This window comes from Macaca thibetana, chromosome 15 (genome assembly GCF_024542745.1).
Source record: "Macaca thibetana thibetana isolate TM-01 chromosome 15, ASM2454274v1, whole genome shotgun sequence".
NCBI lineage: Eukaryota > Metazoa > Chordata > Mammalia > Primates > Cercopithecidae > Macaca > Macaca thibetana.
In genome coordinates, this window is record NC_065592.1 from 101,425,607 (window position 1) to 101,450,405 (window position 24,799).

At 52.2% G+C, this 24,799-nt stretch overlaps 1 protein-coding gene across 10 annotated transcripts in view; it reads right to left on the reverse strand.

The window, feature by feature from the left end:
• The window catches only part of SEMA4D (semaphorin 4D), a 134,135-nt gene that overhangs the window by 17,784 nt on the left and 91,552 nt on the right, over positions 1-24,799 (reverse strand). For all 10 annotated transcript variants that reach the window (XM_050761259.1, XM_050761258.1, XM_050761257.1 and 7 more), the window contains 12 exons: positions 23,117-23,262; positions 19,216-19,278; positions 16,664-16,762; positions 13,528-13,621; positions 12,388-12,501; positions 11,235-11,386; positions 8,852-9,027; positions 8,615-8,771; positions 7,378-7,600; positions 6,374-6,489; positions 1,283-1,455; positions 1,166-1,209 (listed from right to left, as the gene is read on the reverse strand). In XM_050761259.1, coding sequence (XP_050617216.1) covers positions 1,166-1,209; positions 1,283-1,455; positions 6,374-6,489; positions 7,378-7,600; positions 8,615-8,771; positions 8,852-9,027; positions 11,235-11,386; positions 12,388-12,501; positions 13,528-13,621; positions 16,664-16,762; positions 19,216-19,278; positions 23,117-23,262 — 1,557 coding nt within the window. The remainder of the gene's footprint in view (positions 1-1,165; positions 1,210-1,282; positions 1,456-6,373; positions 6,490-7,377; positions 7,601-8,614; positions 8,772-8,851; positions 9,028-11,234; positions 11,387-12,387; positions 12,502-13,527; positions 13,622-16,663; positions 16,763-19,215; positions 19,279-23,116; positions 23,263-24,799) is intronic.

The window sequence follows — 24,799 nt, forward strand, 5'->3', positions numbered from 1 at the left end:
CGCCAGGCCGGGGAGGCTGAGCAGAGGCCAGTTGTGCGCCTAGTGTCACTCTCTGAATCAGACACGAGATGCTTCTGCTAGTGGCTACAAGGAAGGCTGACCTTTCAGTGTATCTCAGCACTCTCCTCCTGCCTAAACTTTTTTCTTTTTTTTTTTTTCTTGAAACAGGGTCTGGTTCTGTTGCCCAGGCTGGAGTGCAGTGGTGCAATCACAGCTCACTGCAGCCTCAACCTCCCCAGTTCAAGGGATCTTCCCACCTCAGTCTCCAGAGTAGCTGGGACTACAGGTGTCTACCTCCAGGTCTGGCTAATTTTTGTATTTTTTGTAGAGACAGGGTCTCACCACATTGCCCAGGGTGGTCCTGAACTCATGAGCTCAAGTGATCCTCCTGCTTCAGACTCCCAAAATGCTGGATTCCAGGTGTGAGCCACTGTGCCCGGCCAGCTTTTCTTTTCTTTTTAGAGTCTGGGTCTCACTTAGTCACCCAGGCTGGAGTGCAGTGGCATGATAAGCTCACCGCAGCCTTGAACCCCTGGGCTCAAGCAATCCTCCTGCCTCAGCCTCCCTAGTAGCTGGGACTACAGGCGTGTACCGCCATGCCCAGCTGTCTAAACTTTTCTTAGTCTGATGACAGCTGTCTTGTCAGGGACAGGAGGACACCGAACCGAGGGTCAAGTCTGCCTTTAGCACCCTGGAAGGTGGCTGCTGGGGAAGGGGCGTCCTGGCCTGATGCCACCCCTCCCTCTGGGCGAGGCGCTATTTCAGACATCCACAGGCGGGTGAATCTCAGGTGGGAGCCCCAGGGGAAACACCACCCCAGCCCTTCCACTGCCTGAGGATTAATCACTCACAGGCTCCTTTCTCCCCATTTATAACAGACTTAGGTTTTGTTTAATGAGCCCCAAGCTAAGCAGAAAGAAAACAGGACCGTTTTGGAAGGAGACTGCTCCCCAGTAAACAGACACACTCTAAGTGGCTTCAAATACTCTTTTGGCAAGAAAAAAAGACAGAGAAGACCACGAGTCTGCTACAGGACCCTTGACCTCTGTTCCAAGTGGAGAAAGAAAAACAAAACACACACAAATGCCACAGAACTGAAGCACCGTGAAATGGTTACAAGACCTCGCCACTCCCACAGGAAACAGGACGTCGAGGAGTCACTCACCCGGGCACACAGAAGCATCGCCGCTCATCTCCTGAATCAAACCCCTGCAAAACAACCGGCAGTGTTACTCACCCGCACACACGGGGACATCCCCCGGCGGCGCGTCCCACCCCGTACCTGCTGGGGCTCTCAGTCTGGTACAGAGCCACACACGTCGCTGTGGGTGGGCTCCAGGCGCAGTAGGGGTCCCGAGCCAGCACACAGTCCTCGCAGGTGCCGTGCTTCCCACAGAAGGCCAGAGGGGCCTGGACCACGCCCGAGTTAGAGCCAGCATAGACGAACCTCCTGCCCTGCGTGTGTGAGACACAGGAGAACTAGCATCAGGCAAGCAGGCACCAGTGTGTGGGAAGCAGCCAGAGTGCACCATCAGGGCACGCTGCAGTAAGGAGGACAGGTACTCAGAACCAGGGGCGAACAAGGCAGGTCTGCGACCTTCCGGCAGAATACACGCGCTACATCAGGGCTCACTGGGCCTTAGATCCAAATCCCTCTCTCCCCTGTCTGGGCACCCACTGCCCGGGTCCTGCCCTCCAGCAGAGCGCTTCTCTGCATGTGTTTCTCTTAGCCAGTGGAGAGGCTGTTCAGTCCCCACCTCCAGACCGCCTCCACGTAGAGGGGGATGCATGAGCCTGGCACTCCTGGTCATCTTCCCGGCCTCACTACAGGGGAGAAGGGGCTGCAGCCAGAGGCTGAAGCACACCACCTCGAAGCCCAACCTTATCCCTCGAGCCAGAATGTGAGCACCTATGGGCGGGGAGCCTCTTGTGAGGGTCTGGATCCAGCAGGGACCTAACATAACGGGGATGCCAAATGGACGACATGCAAAGGATGAGCAGATCGCGATACATAACATAAAAGAAGGAACAATGCCTTTGCTCTTCACGTGTCTATAAGTAAAAGGGAAGAGCTCCAGAGCAGCCACACCCACAGCAGAGGGCAGGTGAGACTCTCCACCTTCTGGGACACTTGGCTCCCAGGGACACCAGCTTCAGGCCAATCCCATCAGCCCACCTGGCACCAGCAGTGCCCAGCACACAGGCATCCAAGGCTGCTGACTGCTTTTGAATGGAACTCAGCTGGAAGGAGGGTGCCCCACACTGCACCCACCTGAAGCTCAGGGGCATGCAACAGACCTGGAGGTGGCCCGTGGAGTGTGCTGTCTAGCCTCTGCCCAGGGCATCTGCCTCGACAGCCTGGGAACACCTTTTGGTTAACAATACAAGATTCTCAAATTTACACACGACTTAGTGGTTTACAGTCAGACGAAACATGACCTTCATCCTCAGAGGATACGCTGGGAGTCAACTTCAGAGTATGGCTGGAAGATCACAGGCCCTGATGCCAACACAGAAGGCCCCAGGCCACACACCCGGCTGTGCGGGCACAGACCCACCAGAGAAAGGGAAAGCTTCCAAGGATGGAAACTGTGACAATACACAGCAGAGGGAACCTGGCCCGGCACCGGCCTTACAGCAGCAGCAGCAGCAGCAGAGACCTGGGCAGATGAGGCCACGTGCGCACCACGTTTGTGGGCAGGATTGAGGATGATATCTCGGATCACAGTTCGGGCACCACGCAGCTTGTGGAGTGGCGGAAACGTTCTCTGGCAGCAAAGCCAAGCTGGGTAACTTCCAAGGGACAGCTGGTCCTGCTGGGTCCCGTGGGGGACACCTGCGAGGTGGCGTGGACACCATGCAGTGCAGAGCAGGGTGCCCTGGATGGCCAAGCAGGGCATCGAGGGTGGCTGTGGAGGGTGGGGTGGGCTGTGGGAGCAAGGCCCATCCCAAGGGGATCCAGACCACCTCCTGCACCCTGCAGGAGACTCAGCCCCAACTTCCACTTCTCCCGGATCGGGCTGGGCTGGAGCCCAAATGAAACTGAGCTGTAAAAACTAAACGATGCCACATGGAGACCAAGGGATGACTGTGGAAGGGAAGAGGGGACAGGGAAGGAGGAACTGGCCATCAGGACAGCCAGCTATAACTGCCGCAGGCAGGACCCACTGGTGGATGTGGATGCCAGTGGGTGGGAGGAGAACAGGGCATTTCTGTAGCCTCCAAGTCTATCCCTGCAAATAAGCATGAATGACTATGGGGGTTTCCCGCATGCCTCCCCAGGGGGTGGGGCTCACTCTCCCCGACCCGTCAGTGTGGACTACATGCCCTGACACACTCGGCATGGAAAAAGATGGTGATGACTTGGACCGAATGACCGAGGTCACCGCGCTGGTGTGAGTCATACAGATGCCACATCCCCAGAAAGCGCCTTCTTTGGTGCTCCCCGTAAAACCACGACCCCAAGATAATCACAAGAAAACACCAGACACGCCACAAAACACTGGACCACTCCTCTCCAGGAGTGCTGAGGTCAGGGAGGCAGGAACAGAGCAGAAGCCGAGGAGATGCAGTGTCCAGTGCAACCCGGGGTACTGAGCCAGGAAGGTGGGGGGTGGAAGGTGAGAGGGTCCAGGGTCTGGGGTTCAGGTAACGCACTGCACCATGACAGCACCTTGGCTCAGATAAATGCACACCGGTTATGTGAGACATCACACATGCGGAGCTGGGTGGGGGCGCTCAAGATCCTTCTGCACAATCATCAAAACTCATGCGTAAATTTAAAATTATTTCAAGACAAAAAATTTTTTAAAGGCAAAGAAAAAAACCTGACCAGGCACCTGGCAGCATGAGTGAGGCACACTGAGAGCAAGGCTGTCCTGTGTACTCCTGCCCGTCGACGCCCCCTGCCTCCCACTTCCCTAGGCCTGAGGATTGTCCCAGTGCAGGCAGCTCTCATGCTCCCATCTCGGTCCCTGCTGCTGTGTGTGCACATCGGACCCTGAGGGCAGGTTGGAGTGACGGAGGACGTGATCAGAGGCAACCAAGCTGTCCAAGTGCCTTCCTTGCCCTCTGCCACACTAGCAGCTCAGCATCCCAAGGAGTCCTGGTGAAAATACAGACACAGCCAACTCAGTGGGCTCAGAGAGGGTCAAGCAAACTGCGTCTGCTATGTGCACCCAAGGAGCGGAAAGCAAGGACTTGAGGTATCCGCACACCCACGTTCACAGCAGCACTGTTCACAGGAGCCAGAAGGTGGGAGCAACCGTGTCCATCAAGGGATGAACGCGTACACAAAATGTGGTCTTCACATACGACAGAGGAGTATGCAGCCTTGGAACACCCTGACCCCTGAGACAGCAGGGAGGAACCTCGAGGACAGTATGTTAAGTGAAATAAGCCAGTCACAAAAGGATAAATACCGTGTGATTCCACTTATATAAGGTACCCAGACAGAAACAGAAAGCAGAATGGCGGCTGCCCAGGGCTGGAGCAGGGGAGAATGAAGAGTTTGTATTTCATGGGTAAAAAGCTTCTGTTTGGGAAGATGAAAAGCGCCGTGCAGACAGACAGTGGTGATGGCTGCAAAACGACGTGAATGTTCTTAATGCCAATGACGTGCACAATGAAAAATGGTTACGACAGCAAGTTTCATCTGATGTGTATTTACCAAAATAAAAAGCAAAACCTCATGCTTGTCATGGGGGAGAGGAGGTGAGGGTGGAGGAACAGCGCATCTCCCTAGCCGTAGGACGGGGGGAGGGCGTGGCACTGGCCGTTTCTCTGTTTGCTGATCACCCTGAGAGAGCCTGATGGGGAGGGGGGCACAGTCTTCTTACCACTGAACAGCCGTTTCCTGCTGCCATGGCCATGGAGCTGGGCCTTGCACCCCCACCTGGAGGCTACTGGGGCCCAAGGAGAAGGCACAGGACCCCACGGCAGGCAGGATGCATTTCTGCCTGTCCAGGCAACTAAGCCACATCCCCACCAATGGACGCTCCTACAGAGAGAGGCGGGTCAGGTGGTCCAGCAGGACCAGCAAGCGCTTCCCCAAACCCACTGGCTCCTCCTCCTGGGTGCGAGGCTCCCTGTGTGGCCGACTGCCCTGGTGTGGCCACGTGACCGAGTCCTGGGAGATGGCAGGTGGGCACTGACCCGTAACCGCCTCTATGCGGCCCTCCTCTCCCTACCCCCTTCTGCCTTTGAGGATCAGTGCCCATGTGCTTTGGAAGCCTCCACCAGCCCAGGTCCCTAAGTGACCCTTGGAACAGCGTGTCATTCTCACAAATGTCCACACCAGGGGCCCAATCCTTATTCTAACGAGAAGTCCACATTTTAGAGACGTTACAGGTGCCTGCCCAGTCTGGCTGAGGCCACTGAACAGCACGATGGCCCCAGAACAGCTTCTGGGTCCCCTCCTTTCAACAATGAGGCTGGGGCGAGGCCCTGGGGGTGGCCCGTGGCTAAAGCATCAACCCTTCAAATCTCCAGGGCCCCGTGTGTGTGCTGGAGACCGAGAGGCTGAACAGATGCCAGAACCCGGTGGCTTCTGACTCCCTCAGGCTACTTCGTTCTCTTTTCCTTTCAGATTTGAGGGAGAACTCTCCATTAGCAGAGGAGGGAAGTCAAAGGGCCCAGGCTCCCAAGCTTTGTGGACACAGGGGAGGGAAGAGGACGGAAGACCTGGAGGGGCGTTTGCAAGTACGCACCTGCTGAGGGTAGGTATCTTACCTGGCCGGACAGGGCCCCCTTCCTCTGCCCGTTGCTCCCGGCTGAGGGAGGAGGAGCCTGACTGGGCCTGGACCCCACAAGGTGGGTGGAGGTCCCGGCAGGAGCCAGGGCCAGAGAGGCAGCCCCCTAAAGGCCAGCGTAGATGCCCACCCAACCCTGCCAAGGGCTGCTTGGGAGTACTGCAGGCCGGACCCGAGAGTCTCAGCCACAGGTGGACACAGCTTTACAGATGAGACGAACCACTTCTCTTGCGGATTTTCCATGCTGACGAGTCAGCTGTATCACTATCATATCCCACAGATGCAGTCTGCACACCCCCCAAGCTCAGGTCACAAAAAAGTGTCTTCATGGAGCACTGCCCACCTCTCCACAGCCTGTAAACCTGCACCAACAACTCAATGACAGTCCAGCAACTTCGAAGAGAAAGTCCCATCTCCCCAGGTCTGCCTTCCTGCCTCCCCCAATTCAGATCCCACAGCTCACGGAATGGCTTTGTGTCAAAGTCTGAAGGTTGGCTCATCCAGGGCAGACTGACAGAGGGGCCTGCCTAGGAGCCCGACCCCAGCTTGGTAACTCTCCTGTCACCTAGAATCAAAGTCACCGAGCCGGGAAGCCCCCCATCCGGCTGCCTGCATCACTTTACCTTCTTTGAAGACAGCAGCAGGGTCTGGACTGGCTCAAAGTCCTGGAAGAGCTGGGTCTCCTCGATGATGTGAACAGCATGCTCGAGGCTGATGGCTTTGTGCAGAGCTCCCCGGTCTGCAGGGTCAAAGCTACAGGTCAGTGACACTAACCCAGACACAGAAACCAAGGACAGTGACCACAGCGGCAAACTTCACACTCTTCACTCTCAAGTCATTCCCTCCACAAGATACTTAGGAAACAATGATGATTTCACATTAGAAACAAAAAAAGGAAAAGCCTTTGGCAAAATAAACACCCGGAAACCCAAGTGTTACGGGTGATTCTGGTTTTTTGCCAAGGAAAATAAACTGTTCCACTGTTGACCCCAATAATCCTCATCGGCTGGGTGCCACATGAGGCAGCTCCCACGCTCCACCAGCCCTTGGGGTGTCACTGGTAAGGGCCCTAGGCAGGCGGTGAGGGCAGGGGGCATGTGAGGTCGGCTGGGAGGCTCCGAGGGCAGGCCACAATGCACTGCCAGCCACTGTGGCTCCTGGCCCCTGTCCCTGTTCCAGAAGTGCTTATTTCAGAGTCCACATGCCAGGGCACATCTAAAACCTGGCTCCTCAGCCAGGAAGCAGGGACGTGGTCTTCTACCAGCAGTTAGGAAACGCCAGGCTGACGCCTCCTCCCAGGTGGCTCACACCTGCCCCCTGCACGGGCATTGCCCCAACTCCTCAGCGGCCAGTACTCCTCTGCACCAGCCCAGCCCAAACCAGCCGCAGGCCAGGACTTGCATTTTTATTTCTAACAAGTATCCCCAGCAGCCTGGTGGTCCCAGATCTGAAACCCACCTGGTGTGGTGACTTCTCAGAAATCTTTTTACGTTCCCACAAACCTCCTGGGTTACCTCGAAGGAGGCAACAGAACTACTTCCAAAAGAATAATTGGATTTGCCCATTTTCCTACCAAAGGACACAGATGTGCTGTCACTGTCAAGCCTGCCAAGCCCTTGGAACCCACCTGTGCTGACAAACATGACATCATAGACAGTCCCATCCAGGGCCTGGGTCCGGTCCACCACGATCTGGGTGTAGTTCACATCTTTCTTGATTAACCTGGGCCTGTTGTCTATTGGGGTCACCGAGTCATCCATCAAAGGGTGGTCTTTGACGAACTGCAGCGTCTTGTCTGGCAAATTCAAGGAGCTGGTGTAGTTGGCTGCCCGTGCCTCACTGTCGATGCACTGCAGGGAGGAAATCCCCCACTGTTAACGTGCTCGTGCTCCCACCACCCAACGGGTGCTTCCACACAAGCAGCCAACGCAGGCGGGCTGCAAAACCTGGAAACCACACAATGCATTCCTTGAAATGAGGGTAGCAGTGAATAACTACTATGCGGAAAGGTGGCCTCTCCCCAGCCGGCAGAGGACACAGTTATAAAACCCATCTGCGAGAGAGAACTGCACTCACGATACATACTCAGGAAAGGAATTTTCATCTATTTGTAAGTGAAAAACACTGATTGAGCTTTTGAAATTGAAAAACAGAACACTGATTTGCAGCTTTCTCATGAAAAGAATGCTAAACATGGCTAAAACCAGGCCAATCTTAAATGGTATAAGAGCCCAAGGGATTATTTTTTCCTGTTCTAGCTCCCTGATGTGTGTAAATCAAAATTTGTGACCATGAGTGAACACATTTTACTAAGCTATGCACAGAAGGAGCCATGATGGTGTCAGGGACAGCGGCCCTTGGGAGGGAGCTGGTGCTGCAGTGAGCTCTGAGGGCCAGGTCACAGCCCCACAGAGGGCTGCGCACATGTCTGCCACACCCATTTCACCATGTGAGGGAGGGAATCGGCCTGGAAATTCCCAATGTCTACATAAAGTTCACTGTATTTAGGAGAAAAAAATGTTTGACTCCTGTTGACTAGTGGATGGTGCAGAGGCCTTTGCCAAGGAATCACGTGTTTCTCTGTAAGAAACTGAAAATGAAACAGGCCTAATTGTTACGCAACATCAATTGTGCAAAACAGCTGCCCCAGCCTTCTTGTTTGTGCAATAGTGTAGCAACGGCTGTTACATAACACGCAAAAGGGAAGAAGGATGAGCTGTGCTCATCGGCCATCCTAGTCCCGATGCTGAGAGCCTTGGCGTGGCCAAGTACCCAGTCCCTGAGCAGGCCCCACTGTCTGTACCGGATTCCATGCCCTGGGCCTTGAAGGGAAAGCATGGCCCGCCCCCAATGCCCCAGCTCACCGCTCCAGGCCGCGGCTTGGGGACTGGGCCGTTGTAGCGCACCCACTTGGTGTGGGACTGCTCCACCGTGGCGCTCTGCATGTATTTCCCGTGGGAGAAGACCTCCTCGGCTGTGGACAGGTTGTAGGCGCACACTGCCGACAGCCCCACGTTGTTCCTGGGGAGGGGAAAGAGGTGATGGGACCGCCTGGCGGGCATCGAGGCAGCAAGGAGGGAGACTCCACCCAGAGCACTTACAGCTGTGGGGTGAAGAGTGCGTAGAACACAGGCACCTTCAGGCCCGGGGACCTGAGCACGAAGACGTCCCGCAGCACATTGAAGACCAAGCTGCTGTCTGGCCGGGAGCAGATGAGTCGGGCTTTCAGGAAGGAGGTCCATTTCTTCTGCAAGGTCCTCAGGCCGCCCTGGTCCCCCTAAAACCCCAACAACAAGACGTGGTGGGCCGAGAGCAGATCCCCTGTGGGCAGGCACTAAGGTGAGAGGTGCACCCCTCCATGGCCCAGCACAGCGCAGCTGTGCCCGACTGAAACAAAGCTCGGACAACAGGGCACAGAGGTCGCAATTATGTGTGTGGCCCGCAGCACCGCATCCAGGTTCCAGCTTGGATCCCAGAATGCTCCCAGGTTAACACACAAAACAAAAAGGACAAAAGCCCTCTCATTGAAAGCTCCTTTGACCGTCCATGCCTACCTGTGCCCAGCACTCAGTCCTGCAACCGCAGAGGTGCTGCCGCGCTCACACACTTCCAACTGCCAAGGCCCCTGGCATTGTGTGACTTTCCTGACCCAGGACCCATCAATGAACACGCTCTGGGTGGGGCAGGTGGCAGCAGCCTCCTTCCAGGGGACAGCCACCGGCCCTGCAGCCTATCTTGGGCAAATGTATGAACCTTCCTCCATTTGAGGGAACAGAGCCTTCACTTCCTTTCTACCCAAAGTATCTGCTAAAGTGCTTTGAGCCTACTAAGTTCTTTATAAACGCTTTTCAGGGATCCAATGACCAAGACACAATTATAAACTACGCACGACTGTGTGTGGTCTGGAGAGAAATACTGAAATCACAAAACCTGAGTGCAGAAGAATATGAGAGAGAAGCAGCCTTACTTATTTTGGACACAGGGAAAATGTTCCCTCTTCATCTCTGCTGTGTGACTACAGGAGCCCAAATTCTCTTTTTGATAAAAGGACTTCATTTTCCTCCTTGATGTTTTAGCAAAGAATAATTTCCAGTGCATTTCTCATCAGGGGTTTCATTTGGCTTTCAGGTCATGGGCAGCAGGTGAAGCGTTCATGTGTGCCTGGGCAGTAGGCAGGAGCTGTGGGGGCTAAGCTCAAACCACCCCAGGAGTTCAAACAATCGTGGGGGGAAAAAAGGGATCAGTGGGGACGACGGCAGTGTGCCTACGACTTGCAGAGACTTGTGAGGGGTCAGGGTGGCTGCACTGTGCATCGCTGGATCTGCTCACTGATCCCGCTGCAAACACTCAGTGCTGGGTAATAAGTCAAGGTCAAGGCAAGTCTGATCCTTGGCTTCCCAATGGCAGGGGAGGGCTCGAGTCCCCTGGCCAGTGCTGCTCTGAGGGCATTCTGAGCACTTCACACACCTGCCAAGAGCCCTGGAACTGCAGCACCCTCCCCATCTCAAGGGGCACTGGCTTGCCCCCGACACTCACACTGTTGATAGGATGGTTTCCTGGTCTGCGAGACAGGAGCATGGCAGCCATGGCTGGGGGATAGCTGGAAGATATGGTCAGTGAGCCCTGGCTACAGAAGGCCTGGGCAGGTAGCAAAGCAGGAGGTGGATACTCAGGTGTGTGCATCACCCACCTTCTTCCTTATGCAATGGTTGTTAAGGGAACGGCGTCGAAAGCACTCACTTTTGTGCGCCATAAGCATGAACGGAACCCTGCTTCTCTGATGTCTTTATGGTCATCACTAGATGAGAAAGGGCCATGCAGGAACTGTCTACCCATTTCCACGAGAGATGAATGGCTACCTGCTCTGAGATGAGCGCCCGGCCAGGGACATGGTGGCTGTGTCTCATGTGGCTTCCCCCAGCTCCCGAGGCCTGTCAATCCACCTCCCAGAAACTGCCACTGAGCAACCTTGAGATTTCCTAGAATCAAGCCCACAGCTGCTCTCCTGCACGGAGCGCTGTGCCTACAGTGTGTCATTTTAAAGGCAATCCCCCTCTACTTTTTAGATACTGAAAGATTTGTGTTTTGACAAACTTTGGTATTGGATCTCTCTTCTTAATCTTAAGCCGTCGGTTACTGTTTCACTCTTAGATAGATTAAGAGACAAATGGTGAAATTCCAACAGACTCTGGTGAATACATTTCACAAAGCCTTGCTTTTTATAAGCTGGGGAGGTTTGAAGAGGGTGTGTTAAAAGACAGAACCCCCTGAGAACAGGAGGCTAATGAGTCACACATGGGGGCCAGCACTCCCTCGGTCCCCATAACCACCAGAAATAAGATCCATTGAGAGCCGCATCTGAGGCCCAAGGGAATAAAGTGCTAGGGAAAGTGACATTTCAGACGAAGGTCAGGAGCCACCCACCATCCAGGCACACTACTGCCATGGCAGGGGCCAAGCGAAGCCAGAGTGCCTGGCACTCACCTTGCACACTCTTGCTATCCGTGGGATCAGCACCCTGAACACAAACTCGTACTCCACAGACACCTCTGTGAAGAAGAAGTAGACCCTGTCATCCTCGCCGTCGGGGCTGTCTGGGCTTTTTCGAATCACGTCGGCAAACACAAAACTAGGCTCTGCAGAGAGAGGACAGTGATTATCCCGGAACACAGAGCTGGGGGCCTGCCTGTACCCGCGAGGTCACGAGGCCAGCCTGCACTGCCTTGGGGGCCTGAGGGCTTCCCTGCAAGGATGTCTGGAGTGTGCACATGCCACAGCCCAAGCAGAAACTCCAGGGTCCGCGGATGATGACAGCACGGAGCCCACAGGGTGCCTTACCCCCACCTCCTCGGCCTCAGAGAGCACCCCCCGGTGGTGGTTCTGCAGCGCATCCCACCCAGGCCCACCCAAAGAACTGAGGCTGGGCCTCCTGACTGGAAGGCAGGGAGCCAGATCGTACCAGCATCCGAGACCTACGTAAGGTATGCATTTGCTGGTTTAAACAACACATGCTTCAAATCAACAAACTCTAACCACCAGATCCTGCCCCACCCCGAGGAAGAGCCGAGTGTCCCTGAATCTTGGGTCTTGGGATCTGCCCTGAGGTCAAGAGGTTCAAAACCCAGGGCTCTACTGGCTGGCATCCACAAGAAAAGGCTCCATGAACAGCCACCAGCTTCTCCCTGCACATTGAAGACGGACATCGGACATGTGCCGCTGGCAGCAACAAGGCACCCAGAGCCCAACCGACCAGGCGCTACAGGCTGGGCCTGGAGGCAGGTCCCACACCAGTGTTGGCACCACACTTTAATATCACTCCAGAAATTACACCATGTCCCCATCTGATTAGTTTGAGTTTGCCATTTACTATCAGATTCTCACTTTTATGACAGTCTCCCAAATCCATTTTTGGGGGGTTGGTGGTGAGCTGTCTTAAGACAGTTAGCAGAGAGAACACCAAACAAGGTGCCCTGGGACTCTGGCCATTTCTGGGCAGTTTGGGAAGTGTCCCCCACAAACACAGGCTGACATAAGCTGAGGGGCCCCCAGGGCTCAGAGACAGCAAAAGGAGAGATCAATGGGTGTGTGCTCATGAGGAGACATGCACCTCCCACTACGGTGCACTGCTCCTCCTTACCGTTCAGCCAAGGGATTGCGTATTCCGTCCTCAGAGGACTGTGGGAAGAATTTCGGGAGATGATGGGTTCACTTCCCAAAAAATTATACGACGTCCCTGAATAAAGTTCTCCATCTGCAGGGGCCCAGGAGAAAAGAGGAAAAGGAAACCAACCTCTCAGGCTATGGCACCAGCCCCGGGAAAAACATTCAGTACAGTGTTTTCCTTGATAACCCAATTAAGTGTCCCCCCGGGGAAGGGGAAAGACAGTCTACTCAACTTTTGGGGTGTCCTGTGTCTTCTAGTTATTTCTTTTTCGAGATGAGGTTTTTTTGTTTTGTTTTGTTTTGAGACAGAGTCTCACTCTGTCACCCAAGCTAGAGTGCAGTGCTGTGATCTCACGGCCACGTCCGCCTCCCAGTTCAAGTGATTCTCCCGCCTCAGTCTCCCAAGTAGCTTGGACTATAGGCGCGCACCACCACGTCTGGCTAATTTTTATATTTTTTTGGTAGAGATGGGGTTTCACCCTGTTGGCCAGCTGGTCTCGAACTCTTGATCTCAAGTGATCCAAGCGTGAGCCACCGCACCTGGCTTAAGACGAGTTCTTGCTGTTTCCCAGGCTGGTCTCAAACTCCTATCCTCCTGCCTGAGCCTCTCGAGTAGCTAGGACCACAGGCGTGCTCTCACTTTGATGGGAATAATTTTATGCTCCATGTTCAGCTGCATTTTAAGAGTCATGGGGCAGTAAGTAAACATGAGCAAGTAATTCCCGCAGCCAGGAAAATGCTGGCAGATGCAACAGTGGGTGCACACGAGGCTATGACCACTTGCTCAGGGGTGCAAGACCACCGCAGACAGCATGTGGCTCGGTCAAATCCTTACTCTCAAACAGGAGCATTTGCTCAGCATGAGGGGATTATCCAAATGACATGAGCCAGCAATGGATACAAAGTGGCATTTACCATGGAGGCTACTATCCTTGCAAACAATGAATTCAAAAGTTAAAGGGTCTATATAGTCACATGTGCCTTTTGTAAGGATACCTCCCATTTAAACAAAGCCAAGAAAGACAGCACTTCAGAGAAGATTCAAATATCCCGTTTGGTAATTAACATGCCACTGTAATCTTCAGGGTGAAGGAACTGGAGGGGCAGGACTCACCAACCATGACGGATGTGTAGCTGTGCGCTGGGTCAAAAGGACATCTTCCTTTGCCATCTTCGTTTTTCCCCAGAAACTTAAAGGATGTTAAGTTCTACAATTGAATAAAAAGAAAGCACATCATCAGATGGCTGAATTTCTGTAGTAATACTGAGTCTTCGTACCATTTCATTTTACAAATTTGCTATTCTCAGAAGACTAACAGGGCCGAGCAGATGGGTGTGGAGCTACGAGAGTCTTGCCCACCAGGGCCAGGGCTTGTGTTGCTCAGCTCAGGTCTGGACATCAGCACCTTGATGCCCTTGCTCTGACGCTGTGGCCAAGCTTCTCAAGATCTCAGACCTCAATTTACTCAGCTGCAAAATGGAAATGGCAATGCTGATGGCTCTAGGGCTGGAAAGCCGCCAGGACAAACCAAATACAGGACCTGCTCAGTATGTGATCGGAAGCCCATGAGCAGAATTTTAACATCAGTAAAGATGGCATTCTAAGCAGCTAGGTGACCCAATAAATAGGAAACAGAAAAACTTAAACGGGCAGAATCCCTACCTCACTCCACCCACCAAAACGCATTCTGGATGGATCAACGATCTGAATACTAAAAACAGAACCACACTGTACTAAAACAAAGCAGTGGCTGGCGTTTCCATCTGGGGGTCATCTCTTTACCCAGCCAGAGTGCCCACAGCCACATGAGGAAAAAAATGCACAGAGCAAACCATAGAGAGAACTGGAAAGTTCCACACAGGGAAATAACACGGCAAGGTTAAATAGGCGACGCACTGGGGGGAATGCCGACAGAATGGCAGATGAGGTGTCTCCATCCCTGAACATGTGAGAAGTGTGGACAAATGAGTGAGAAAGGGCATCCAGGACAAAAACAGGCAAAACCCAGCAAGTGACAGAAGAAACTCATCTGGACAGCGCAGACGAGAGAGGGGCTGAGCCTGCCGGGAACCAGAGAGCACACAGAACACACATGGGGATGCCACTTGGCAGCCAATAGCCCGGGGATGCTGAAGAAGACAGTCAGGGCCCACCGCGGCGTGAGGGCACCCAGCACCTCTGCCGCAGGAGGCTGGCTGGAAACATGCTCTCGGAAGCAGAGCGGGAAGGCTCAGACCACGTGGAAGGCCACAGCTGACACCTCTGAAAGGCCGGTTAAAGCAGCATACGGTTCTTCACCTGTTAGGTTAGGGAATGTGAACCCCACTGAACGTGACCATTTATCATACCTTGAAAGGAGGTTTGGGGGCTGTTGGGAAAATCTGAACAGGGACTGGAGACAGGATGATACTGGGGAATGATTGAACATTTTCTTAGCTATAATGACAAAACTGGAGTTACATAAGAAAATGTCACTATTCTTACGAGATGCCTGTGAAGGCATTTGGGAGTCACGGGTCATAGTTCAGCAAGAACACATACGTGCACACACAGACACACATGTAGACACAGACATGCACAGGCACACAGACATGTGCACACACACACTCCCAATTGTGCAATCTAGGTTGCCAGGATACACAAGTGATACATCTCTTCTGCAGCTGCGAAAACTTTTATTAAAAATATTAGGAAAAATTGGTGGGGCATGGTGGCTCACGGCTGGAATCCCAGCACTTTGGGAGGCCGAGGCGGGTGGATCACCTGAGGTCAGGAGTTCGAGACCAGCCTGACCAACATGGAGAAACCCCATCTCTACTAAAAATACAAATTAGCCAGGCGTGGTGGTGCATGCCTGTAATCCCAGCTACTTGGGAGGCTGAGGCAGGAGAATCCCTTGACCCCGGAGATGGAGGTTGCAGTGAGCCAAGATCGTGCCATTCTACTCCAGCCTGGGCAACAAGAGTGAAACTCTGTCTCAAAAAAAAAAAAATTAGGAAAAATTATAGGTCTAAATTTAAACCAAATACAGTATCCTCTAACCTCAACAACTAACCTGTCTATAGAATGTAAGTTTAAATGACAGAACTTTAAGCTTCTGATTGAGTTTAGCCAGAAAAATCCTTTGTTGTGCAAAATGTTTCTGGTCCAACTGCACTTTGGGCACAAAAGCAAATACAAACGACTGTCTTTGAAGACTGAAGGTCTTACCATCCCCAAAGCACCCCCACCCCCTATCCGCTTTCGTTGCCAGCATCTGTGGTACAGGCAGCTGGGTAGACCCCGACTACGAATCTCACCCCAGACGTCTGTGTGCAAATACCAGGCTTCCTCAGCAAGCCTCTAATGAGGCCATACGTTGTCTTGTCATTTATCTCTGACTCAAGATTGGAAAATATTTTAATTCCAATTAATTTAGGGTTCTAGCAAATGATGCTTTTCACTGTGGCATATTTTACATTTATCAGGACTCATTAAAATCCAGGGACACACAGTAGAAAATGTGCTTCATTTTCCATGTATTCCACTTATTTAAAAGGCTACTTCTCCCTCTCTTTCTGAGGATCATCACATTGCTCATCAGATTATCCGGATAGAAAGGACCCTCACACAGCAGGAGGTGCCGGACACCAGGCTGGGCAGTCAAGGATGTGACCCGGTGAGGGACACAGGCCGGACTTGCTTCTCGAGGAGCTCGGCACACTTGACCGGCTGCCCCTCAGTGGGTGGACCCAGGAGTGGTTCAGTGAGCAAGCTGCACACCACAGTCAACCCGAAGGGTGGCTCCCACAGCCAGAGCACAGGTGCACCAACCAAGAACACACAAGCCAGGAGAAAGTCCTGACTTTTCCACCTGACCCAGATGCCCAGAGCTACCAGGCTGTCTGTCCTTCCCAGCACGCCCCCCCACCCCATGGCATGTTCAGGCTGTCTGTCCTTCCCAGCACGCCCCTTCATGGCATGCTCTGCACTAGCATCAAGGGCTCCCAGCACCTTGAGCTGCACCCCAGGCCTCGCCCTTGGCCATGGACACCGAAACTTAGAGGAGCCAAGTGGGCTGTGTGCCCCTGACAGCAGCCGTACAAGGCTTTCAGAGGGGCCACAAGCTGCCTCCGTTTTCTGCAGCTGGCTCTGAGGAAATCCTATTGTTTTTTAGGGTGGAGACAACTTTATGTCTGCTTTGAGCCCCCTTCTACTTTAACTGTTGACCAGGCTGGCGTGAGCACAGGGAGGTGCCCATCAGCCTTACCAGGTGGTCACAGGCCGGCTGGAATGCGTTGGTCCCACACACGTAAAGGGAAGTGGCGCTGAGCGGCTGCAGCACCCGGATGTAGTTGAGGCACTCTGTCTGCAGGGAAGAGAAATGCACCATTAGCAACCGTCCAGCCCAGACGCCCTCCACTATTCAAACTGCTACCTCGTTCATCTCAGGGGCACAGACCCACATTCACCAACACCAGCTCACACGTGGCCCCAGGCCAACGAGACATGTGTGCATTCTCAGCCTTGTCTTGTCATCTAGACCCTCTGCAGCTCCTCTTCACACACTGGCCTGTTCCCGTACAGTGGGAGGTTCACTGAGACCCCAACCCCACCCCTAGGCAAACCTAAAGCTGAAACTGGCCTGAGTAATTGTGTCCCTGCAGTGTCCACAGGCTGTTCAGGTGCCAAGCAGGATTTTGTTTCAGTCCCTAATTGATACTCAGCAAAGATGTGGTGACTAAAAAAAAAAACTCAATGAATGCTTACCGCAAATCTTACTGGGACACCCACTGTTGAGAGCAATATATTTCACTCTTGCTAAGTACATGGGCCACTTGTTCTGTTGCCAGGCCTGGAGCAGTGTCTACCCTACAGAATTTCCTCTTTGTTTCTGGAGACCCCACCCTGCCTCCCACTTGCACAGAACTAGGAACAGTGATTCTAGGTCTACCCAACCCAGGGTCCCAGTCCAGCCCCCAGGGGAGAGGCTAAACTAGGAGAGCCTGGAGCCCGGCTTGGCATCAGAAAGGCCCAAGCAGGAAAACAAAGATATCATTTCAGAACTCACTATTTTAAGCTAAAAGTACTTGCATTACATGTGCTATATAGTCTGAAATTATCCCAGATTAGGAGATCTCTTTTTGCTTGACTGTTTTTTAAAGTGGTTGGAAGTAATTCACTATTCACCCCAACGCACCTGCACACCCCCGGAAACAGGAGCTACACTGCGCTGCCTGCTTTTCCTCTCATTTCCTAAACTAACTTTGGATTTAGAGACAAACACTTCAGTGCAAGTGTTTGGCATTTTGCTAAGAAAGTTTAGCAAAGACTTCCTTGGGTTTTCTTTCTTTTCTTGCCGTTAACTCAGCTTGTCTTGACCGTCACTGGGGAAGACTGCCCAGTGCCCCGTAGGGACATGACGGCTCAGAGGGTGGCGAGGACAACCTAGAGCTGCGGACGGGAACGAGCACTTGGTCCAGGGCTCCCTAAATGAGCACCACACCGAGGGGCCTGAGGGACCAAAGGGCCAGACATGTGCCAAGAATCCAAAAGTCCCAGTGATAGAGAAAGGAGCCAGAGAAAGTCTAGGCAGACAGGGGCAGGTCCCTGGCAAAACCCCACCTGCGAGTCAAAAAGCCTAAAACCTGCGGCCCAGTGAGAACTTCTATCCCTGTTTTCCCGCTCTCTCCTGATTGATTCTTTCTGAATAATGTCTTTTTACAATCAAATGTTGCCTTTTCCAAAACTACCTACAGCCTACCCTGCCCCTCATCCTGTGCCTATAAAGAGCCCAGACTCAGCTGGTAAAGAAGAGAAGGTGCTGGACTAGAGAGAGGCGACTTGACTTCAGAGGGATGGCTGGACTTTGGAGAAATGGCTTAACTTTGGAGAAGAGCTGGCCAGAGCCGGCCAGACTTCAGGGAAGATTCTTTGCTCATTCCGTTCCCTCTCCAGCTCCCCTCTCTGCTGACAGCCACTTCCATCGCTAAACAAAATTATCTGACTCCACCATCATTCAAGTGTCCATGCAACCTCCTTCTTCTTGGATGCCAGACAAGAGCTCAGGACCCTGAGTGTGTGTACCCAAAAAAGGCTGTCATACTGGCCCTTCGCCCTCACTGGCAGCCCTCACATGTCCCATGCAATGAGGCAAGGGGCTCACTGAGCTGATAACACGCCACTGTCCATGGAGAGCAGAGAGAAAAGAGCACTGTAACACGCCCTCTGGGGTTGGCGGGGGTCACAGGCACCCCACCCTGGGTGCCACCAGCAGGGCCCACACAAAGTCTGCTCCTGCTGGCACCCAAAACAGCTGGCCAGATCCCACACTCGCTCGCTCACGTGCTCCCTCCTGCAAGAGGTTGAGCACAGCAGGCCGAATAAATGGGGGACCTCTGTCGCAAGTCCAATGAAGGGGTTGAGAAAAACTGCATGACTAGCAACTCCTCCAAACCAAGGCCTCTGGGTGCAGGGAAGCAGAACAAAGCCTGAACTGCTCCACCATTCACCAGTGGGCTTCAGAAGTCGTGTTCTGTAGTCAAAGTTTCAGGCTATCTGAATACATTCAATTCATATAAACTTTTAAAAAGTATTTCTCAAAGGCCAGCTACGTTTGGCACCTGATTTGAGAAACCCAGTCCCGATACTCAGGAATAGAGGGATAAGCTCCAAGATGCATCACAACAAAACCAAGCCCAGCAGAACGAACAGAGCCTGGAGAAAAGGCAGGCCTGCACTGCAGGAATCCTGGCATTCAGTAGATTAAACCAACCAAGAAATACTTGAATGGGATTTTTTGTAGCTTGCAAAAGAAATTACCTGTTTTGATTTCCCCTTTTCTGCACATTTTGCTTTTTTGTCTTCTGAGACCTTCCAATACACCTGTTGGGAGAGAGTCTACTTCAGTGCATATTCTTTTAAAGAGATACTAGTATGAAAATGCACAAATTTAAAAGCACATGATAAGAGTTTAGAGCCTAGAGGTTTCTCCTGAGAGAATCAATTCTCAGACTGCAAAGGAAGTTCAGAGAGCAGGGGAGCGGCCTGGGCCCTTCAGAACATCCTCACTGTGATCCTTATCCTGAAACCCGTGGAGTCTGGAAAACCAGCTCCAAAATTTCCATCACTCACCATAAAACAGCAGCAAAAATCAAGCTAGTGAAAGTGGAGAAAATAAAATTGTCAAAAACCTAAACCGTAAGTATTTTCAAACATTAAAGTGCGCTTTTTTTTTTTTTTGAGACGGAGTCTAGCTCTGTCGCCCAGGCTGGAGTACAGTAGCGCAATCTCGGCTCACTGCAAGCTCCGCCTCCCAGGTTCACGCCATTCTCCTGCCTCAGCCTCCCAAGTAGCTGGGACTACAGGCGCCCGCCACCTCGCCCGGCTAATTTTTTGTATTTTTAGTAGAGACGGGGTTTCACCGTGTTAGCCAGGATGGTCTCGATCTCCTGACCTCGTGATCCGCCCGTCTCGGCCTCCCAAAGTGCTGGGATTACAGGCGTGAGCTACCGCGCCCAGCCACAAAGTGGGCTTTTTTCCATCCATTCAAAGTGACTCTACAGATCAGGTGTGGTGGCTCACACCTGTGATCCCAGCACTTTGGGAGGCTGAGGCAGGCGGATTATCTGAGGTCAGGAGTTCGAGACCAGCCTGGCCAACATGGTGAAACTCTGTCTTTACTAAAAATACAAACATTATTTGGGAGTGGTGGCATGCGCCTGTAATCCCAGCTACTCAGGAGGCTGAGGCAGGAGAATCTCTTGAACCCAGGAGGCAAAGGTTGCAGTGAGCCGAGATCGCACCACTGCACTCCAGCCTCATGTGCCTAGGCAACAGAGTGAAACTCCATCTCAAAAAAAAAAAAAAAAAAAAAAGTGACTCTACAGTCCAGTTTAAAAAAAAAAAAAGCCTCAATATTCACTGTATCTGTGGAAAGGGAGAATTGTAATTCCTTAAACTTGCATGTCAGCAGCAGGAGGAAGTGATGAACTAACACCACCAGCTCAGCTCAGGCACCGTCTTAGTAAGATCCACGTTCCTACCACCTCTTCTTTCAAACCAGGGACAATTTGTGATCACAAACTGCCAGGGGGTGGGGGTCTTAGCCCCTTGCCCTCCAAAGCCCCCACAGGATAGAAAGACAAAAGGAAAAGAACAGAGGCTTCTATATCTATCCCTGCCTCACCTTCCACAAAATGCCCCATCTCTCTCTGTGATGTTCCATAACGAATGCAAAAGAAACCAGTAACCATACATTTTTCTCCACCAAGAGGCTTGTAGTGGGTGTCAGGACTCAGAGGTTAGGAAGCACACAGGGCTTCTAGGAGGGACAGTATGAGGAGAGGAACCCCACTTTAGGTTTCTAACTAACTCAGTGGCTTCCTGCACAGTACCCAGGCACAGTACACAGTACTAAGGGAGTGTCATTTCATAGCAATGGAAGTCCTGATAGGGGCACACAAAAGCAGAACAGAGTCCCATTTAAAATAGCAACTTCCTTCAGCATTTAAAGTACACATGATTTCATCAACTCGCAGGAAATGCATAAGGAGAAGGGAACGTACACTTCAACAAACCCTTGATCACGTTTGCAGGGATTTTCACTGATGGGGGTCCCTTTATTTTTTCTTTTAAGTATAAGAGGTCCCGAAGCCTCTTTCCAACCCTGACGGACCACCATGGTGTCATTAACAGAGCAATGGCTGGCTGTCACTGAACACCTGTGGGGCCAGCACAAACACACTGTCCACAATTCCCCCAAGACTGAGTGTGAGTCTGTGTGGTCAGGAAGGCGCTCAGAGGAAGAGAATTTAACAGACACGAAGAGTAAGAGCTGAGTGAGGTGAGACCACCACATCCTTCTGCTCAGAGTGCCTCACAGTGCTAAATACTTTGTTTCTATTTTTTTGAGACAGGGTCTTGCTCTGTTGCCCAGGCTGGACTGCAGTGGCATGATCTCAGCTCACTGCAGCCTCGACCTCCTGGGCTCAAGTGATCCTCCCACTTCAGACTCCCAAGCACCTCAGACTCCCAAGCAGCAGACTCCCAAGATCTGAGCCACTACGCCTGGCTATTTTTTGTAGTTTTTGTAGAGACGGGTTTCGCCGTGTTGCCCAGGCTGGTCTCGAACTCTTGAGCTCAAGTAATCCGTCTACTTCGGCCTCCCTACAGTGTTAGGATTACAAGGGTGAGTCACAGCACCCAGCCAAACACTTGTTTTCAGAGCATAATGCTCAGAGCTCATTTATGTGTCAAACAGAAATTGAGAAATAAGCTAGACCCTGGAGATGAAAACAAAAAGCGATCTGGGCAGAAAATGTCCAACAAGAACCTGGAACAGATTCCAGAGAGCGAGAAAACGACCCCACACCGCGAGGTCTCAGGAGCCAACCCAAACAGGCTGCTGTTGGCCGTGGATGCGACAATTTGAGCGTGCAGCAGAGATTTCACTGCGATGGGTCAAAGCAGAGCAAATATGTTTAAATCTATGACTTCACTGTGACACGAAAAAATCAATCAAAAAACTCATTCTTGCCCTTCAGAGGGGAAACCGACTCATTAACTCATTGAAAACTGGTAAACAAAGGCAAAGATTCCAAGCATCGATTCTGCATTTCCCAAAGGAACTGGGACCTCTACGGACCAAAAAAGCTGGTGATGGGCACTTCCCCTTTTGTCCGATTTCCAGCTAGCAAGTGAAGAAAGAGGGTAGCATCAGAATATTGCGTTTTGCAATCTTTGATGAGAAGAGGATCTAGATTTCAATGGTGAAAGGCCCCTGAGACTCAGGAGGAGGAACACCTGCCTCCACGGAGAAGCCCGCCTCTCATGGCCCCGAGTGGGGTGAGCCTGGACCTGAAACCCAGCTGGGGATGTGAAGACAGAGGTGCATGCTATAGATACCGTGAGTGGAGCTGGGTGTGGTGGCACATACTTATATTCCCAGCGACTCAGGAGGCTGAGGCAAGAGGATCACTTGAGCCCAGGAATTTGAGGCCACAGTAAGCTACAATCAAATTTTAAATTCAGTTTGATTTAAAAAAAAAGTTTAAAGACACTGAGGACTCAGGAGCAATGTGAAGGGTGGGACATGGGATGCGCTGTGCAGAGTAGCTTTCTCAGGAAGGAAACCGAGGCTGGCTCCTAGAAGCGGAGACTGAATGGACAGGGTGACCAGCTGCAATGGATTGGGACAGTCTGGTTGCAACCTGATTCAAACTAAACATTCGAACCAACTAAACAAGCATCACCCACAAGAGAGTCGGTGAAATATGAACACTGGCCGAATGGATGATGACGTAAATTTTGGAGAAGCTATTTTTGGTTATTTGCACGACAAGGGGCCCTTTCTGATAAGAGATACCCAGATGAAGAATGTGGTGCCGGGATCTGCCTCAATGCCCCAGGAGGTGGAGGGCACTGTGGGCAGGACTGAACACCTGGCCGTGCATAAGCTGCAGTGGGTCCAGGGTTCATGGAGTAGCTGTCTCTGCTCATAGGTACGTTTGAGATTTCTTCGGAATAAAAAGTTCAAAAACAAAAAAAGCAAAGCGGGTGGTCCCTGGGTGAACTGCTGGTGGACACCCAAACATGGGGCTGCATGGTCACAGCTACAGGACAGAGGCTCCAGGTAAGTCAGCCCCCAGTCCCACGGTGGGGCCAGGAGAGGCTGCCCACTCAAGCCAGGCTGTGTGGACATGCAGGGGAGCCCAGGACGTACCTCATGCTGCTTCTCGGAGATGTTGAGTGCGTTCACAGCGAAGACCGCCTCCCGGGCGCCTATGTACAAGGTGTCCTTGTCCTCGCTCAGCAGCAAGGCTGAGTAGTTGTAGATGTCCGGCTCGTGAAACTGCACCAGGCGCACCTCTGGGATGCAAGGGCAGGGTCAGAGCGGGAGGAAGAAAAGAGCGATGGAATCGTTTTTAAACCTGGGCACATCCTAGGTCCCGGTCTCAGTGACAATGAGCACATCTGGGTGTAGTCATGTCTCGGAGGCCACGTGTTGCTGCAACAGGCACTGCTGCAGTGGAGGCAGCCTCAGTCAACAGCAGACCCACAGTGCAGCCATCAAGTGTGCACACGGGAACCACAGCCCGAGCTCGAGCCCGGAGCTAGTGTGCTCACTTTGAGACTGTGAGTCGGACATCCCTTCCTGCTCCCTCAGATCCCACAGAGTCCCAAACCCTGCTCTGCCAGGTGCTTCCTGTGATGGCTCCCACCCTCTGCCCACCCAACTCTGGTCTACATGCCTTGTCATCCACAGATGAGGTGTACAGGAATACAATGATTTAGGATTTTCTTATTCAGAAAAAGAATGTTTTACTTCAAAATCTTTACAAAATTTCTTTTGGAGAATATATCCATCAACCCACGCAATTCTCAGTGGTCACCACCACCAACTTATAGACAGAGAAACAAGTGACATCTCTTTGCTTATTAGGTTACTGTATCAATAGCTACTTAGGAAAATGAAGATTTGAGCAATAGCTGCTTAAGAATAATATACATGTATCGGCATTATTTTTTTTAGGACCTGTTTCTTCAACTGTCCTGACAACAATTTGAGCATTCTGACCTTGGCTTTTTACATATTACCAAGAGTCTGTTTTATTTAAGAGTCAGGTGGGCCAGGTGTGGTGGCGGGCGCCTGTAGCCCCAGAACTTTGGGAGGCCAAGGTGAGAGGATTGCTTGCGTCCAGGAGATCGAGGCTGCAGTAAGCTATGACTGTCCCACTGCACTCTAGCCTAGGCAACAGAGCTAGACCCTGACTTCGAGAAAAAAACAAAGAGAGTCAGGTGTTCATGCTTTCTGTTCTAATTTTCCCATGTGGAAGAGAGATGCACACAGGCAGCAGGTCCTCTCTTGGCACAACAGTGGCCTATATTGCTGACAGCTCTTAGCCGCCTGCAAGCAACACCTTAATAAGCTCTCACTCCACTGAGTCAGAAACCCGGGTCCCCAGACACATCCCCCAAGAGAAGAAACAACTAAAACAAAAACTAAACAGCAGCAAAGGAAAGTAGCTGGCATGAGGCTCAGCTGCATATAGGACCAGCGTCCTCATGATGCCCCACTGTTCTCAGGCGCCTGGGCAGACACTCAGAGGGGCAGGTCCTTTGGCAGCGCACCGCAAATGTTACCAGGTACGAGGGAGGGAAGCTTCCTGTCAGGGGCCCTAAAATTCAGAAACCAAATCAGGAGGTCTGCACGAGCCCTGCTGAGTATCTACAGTTGTCACAGCCTCTCCCTTAGATCAGCTGCATAGGCCTGTCTGCTCAAAGTTCTTAGAGCAGAAAATCCAACAGATCACATGCCAGCATCCTCAGCCACCTGCCTCAGCATCCCAGAAAATGGAGTCCCTGTCCTGTCCCCAGCCACCCACCTCAGCATCCTGGGCAGTGG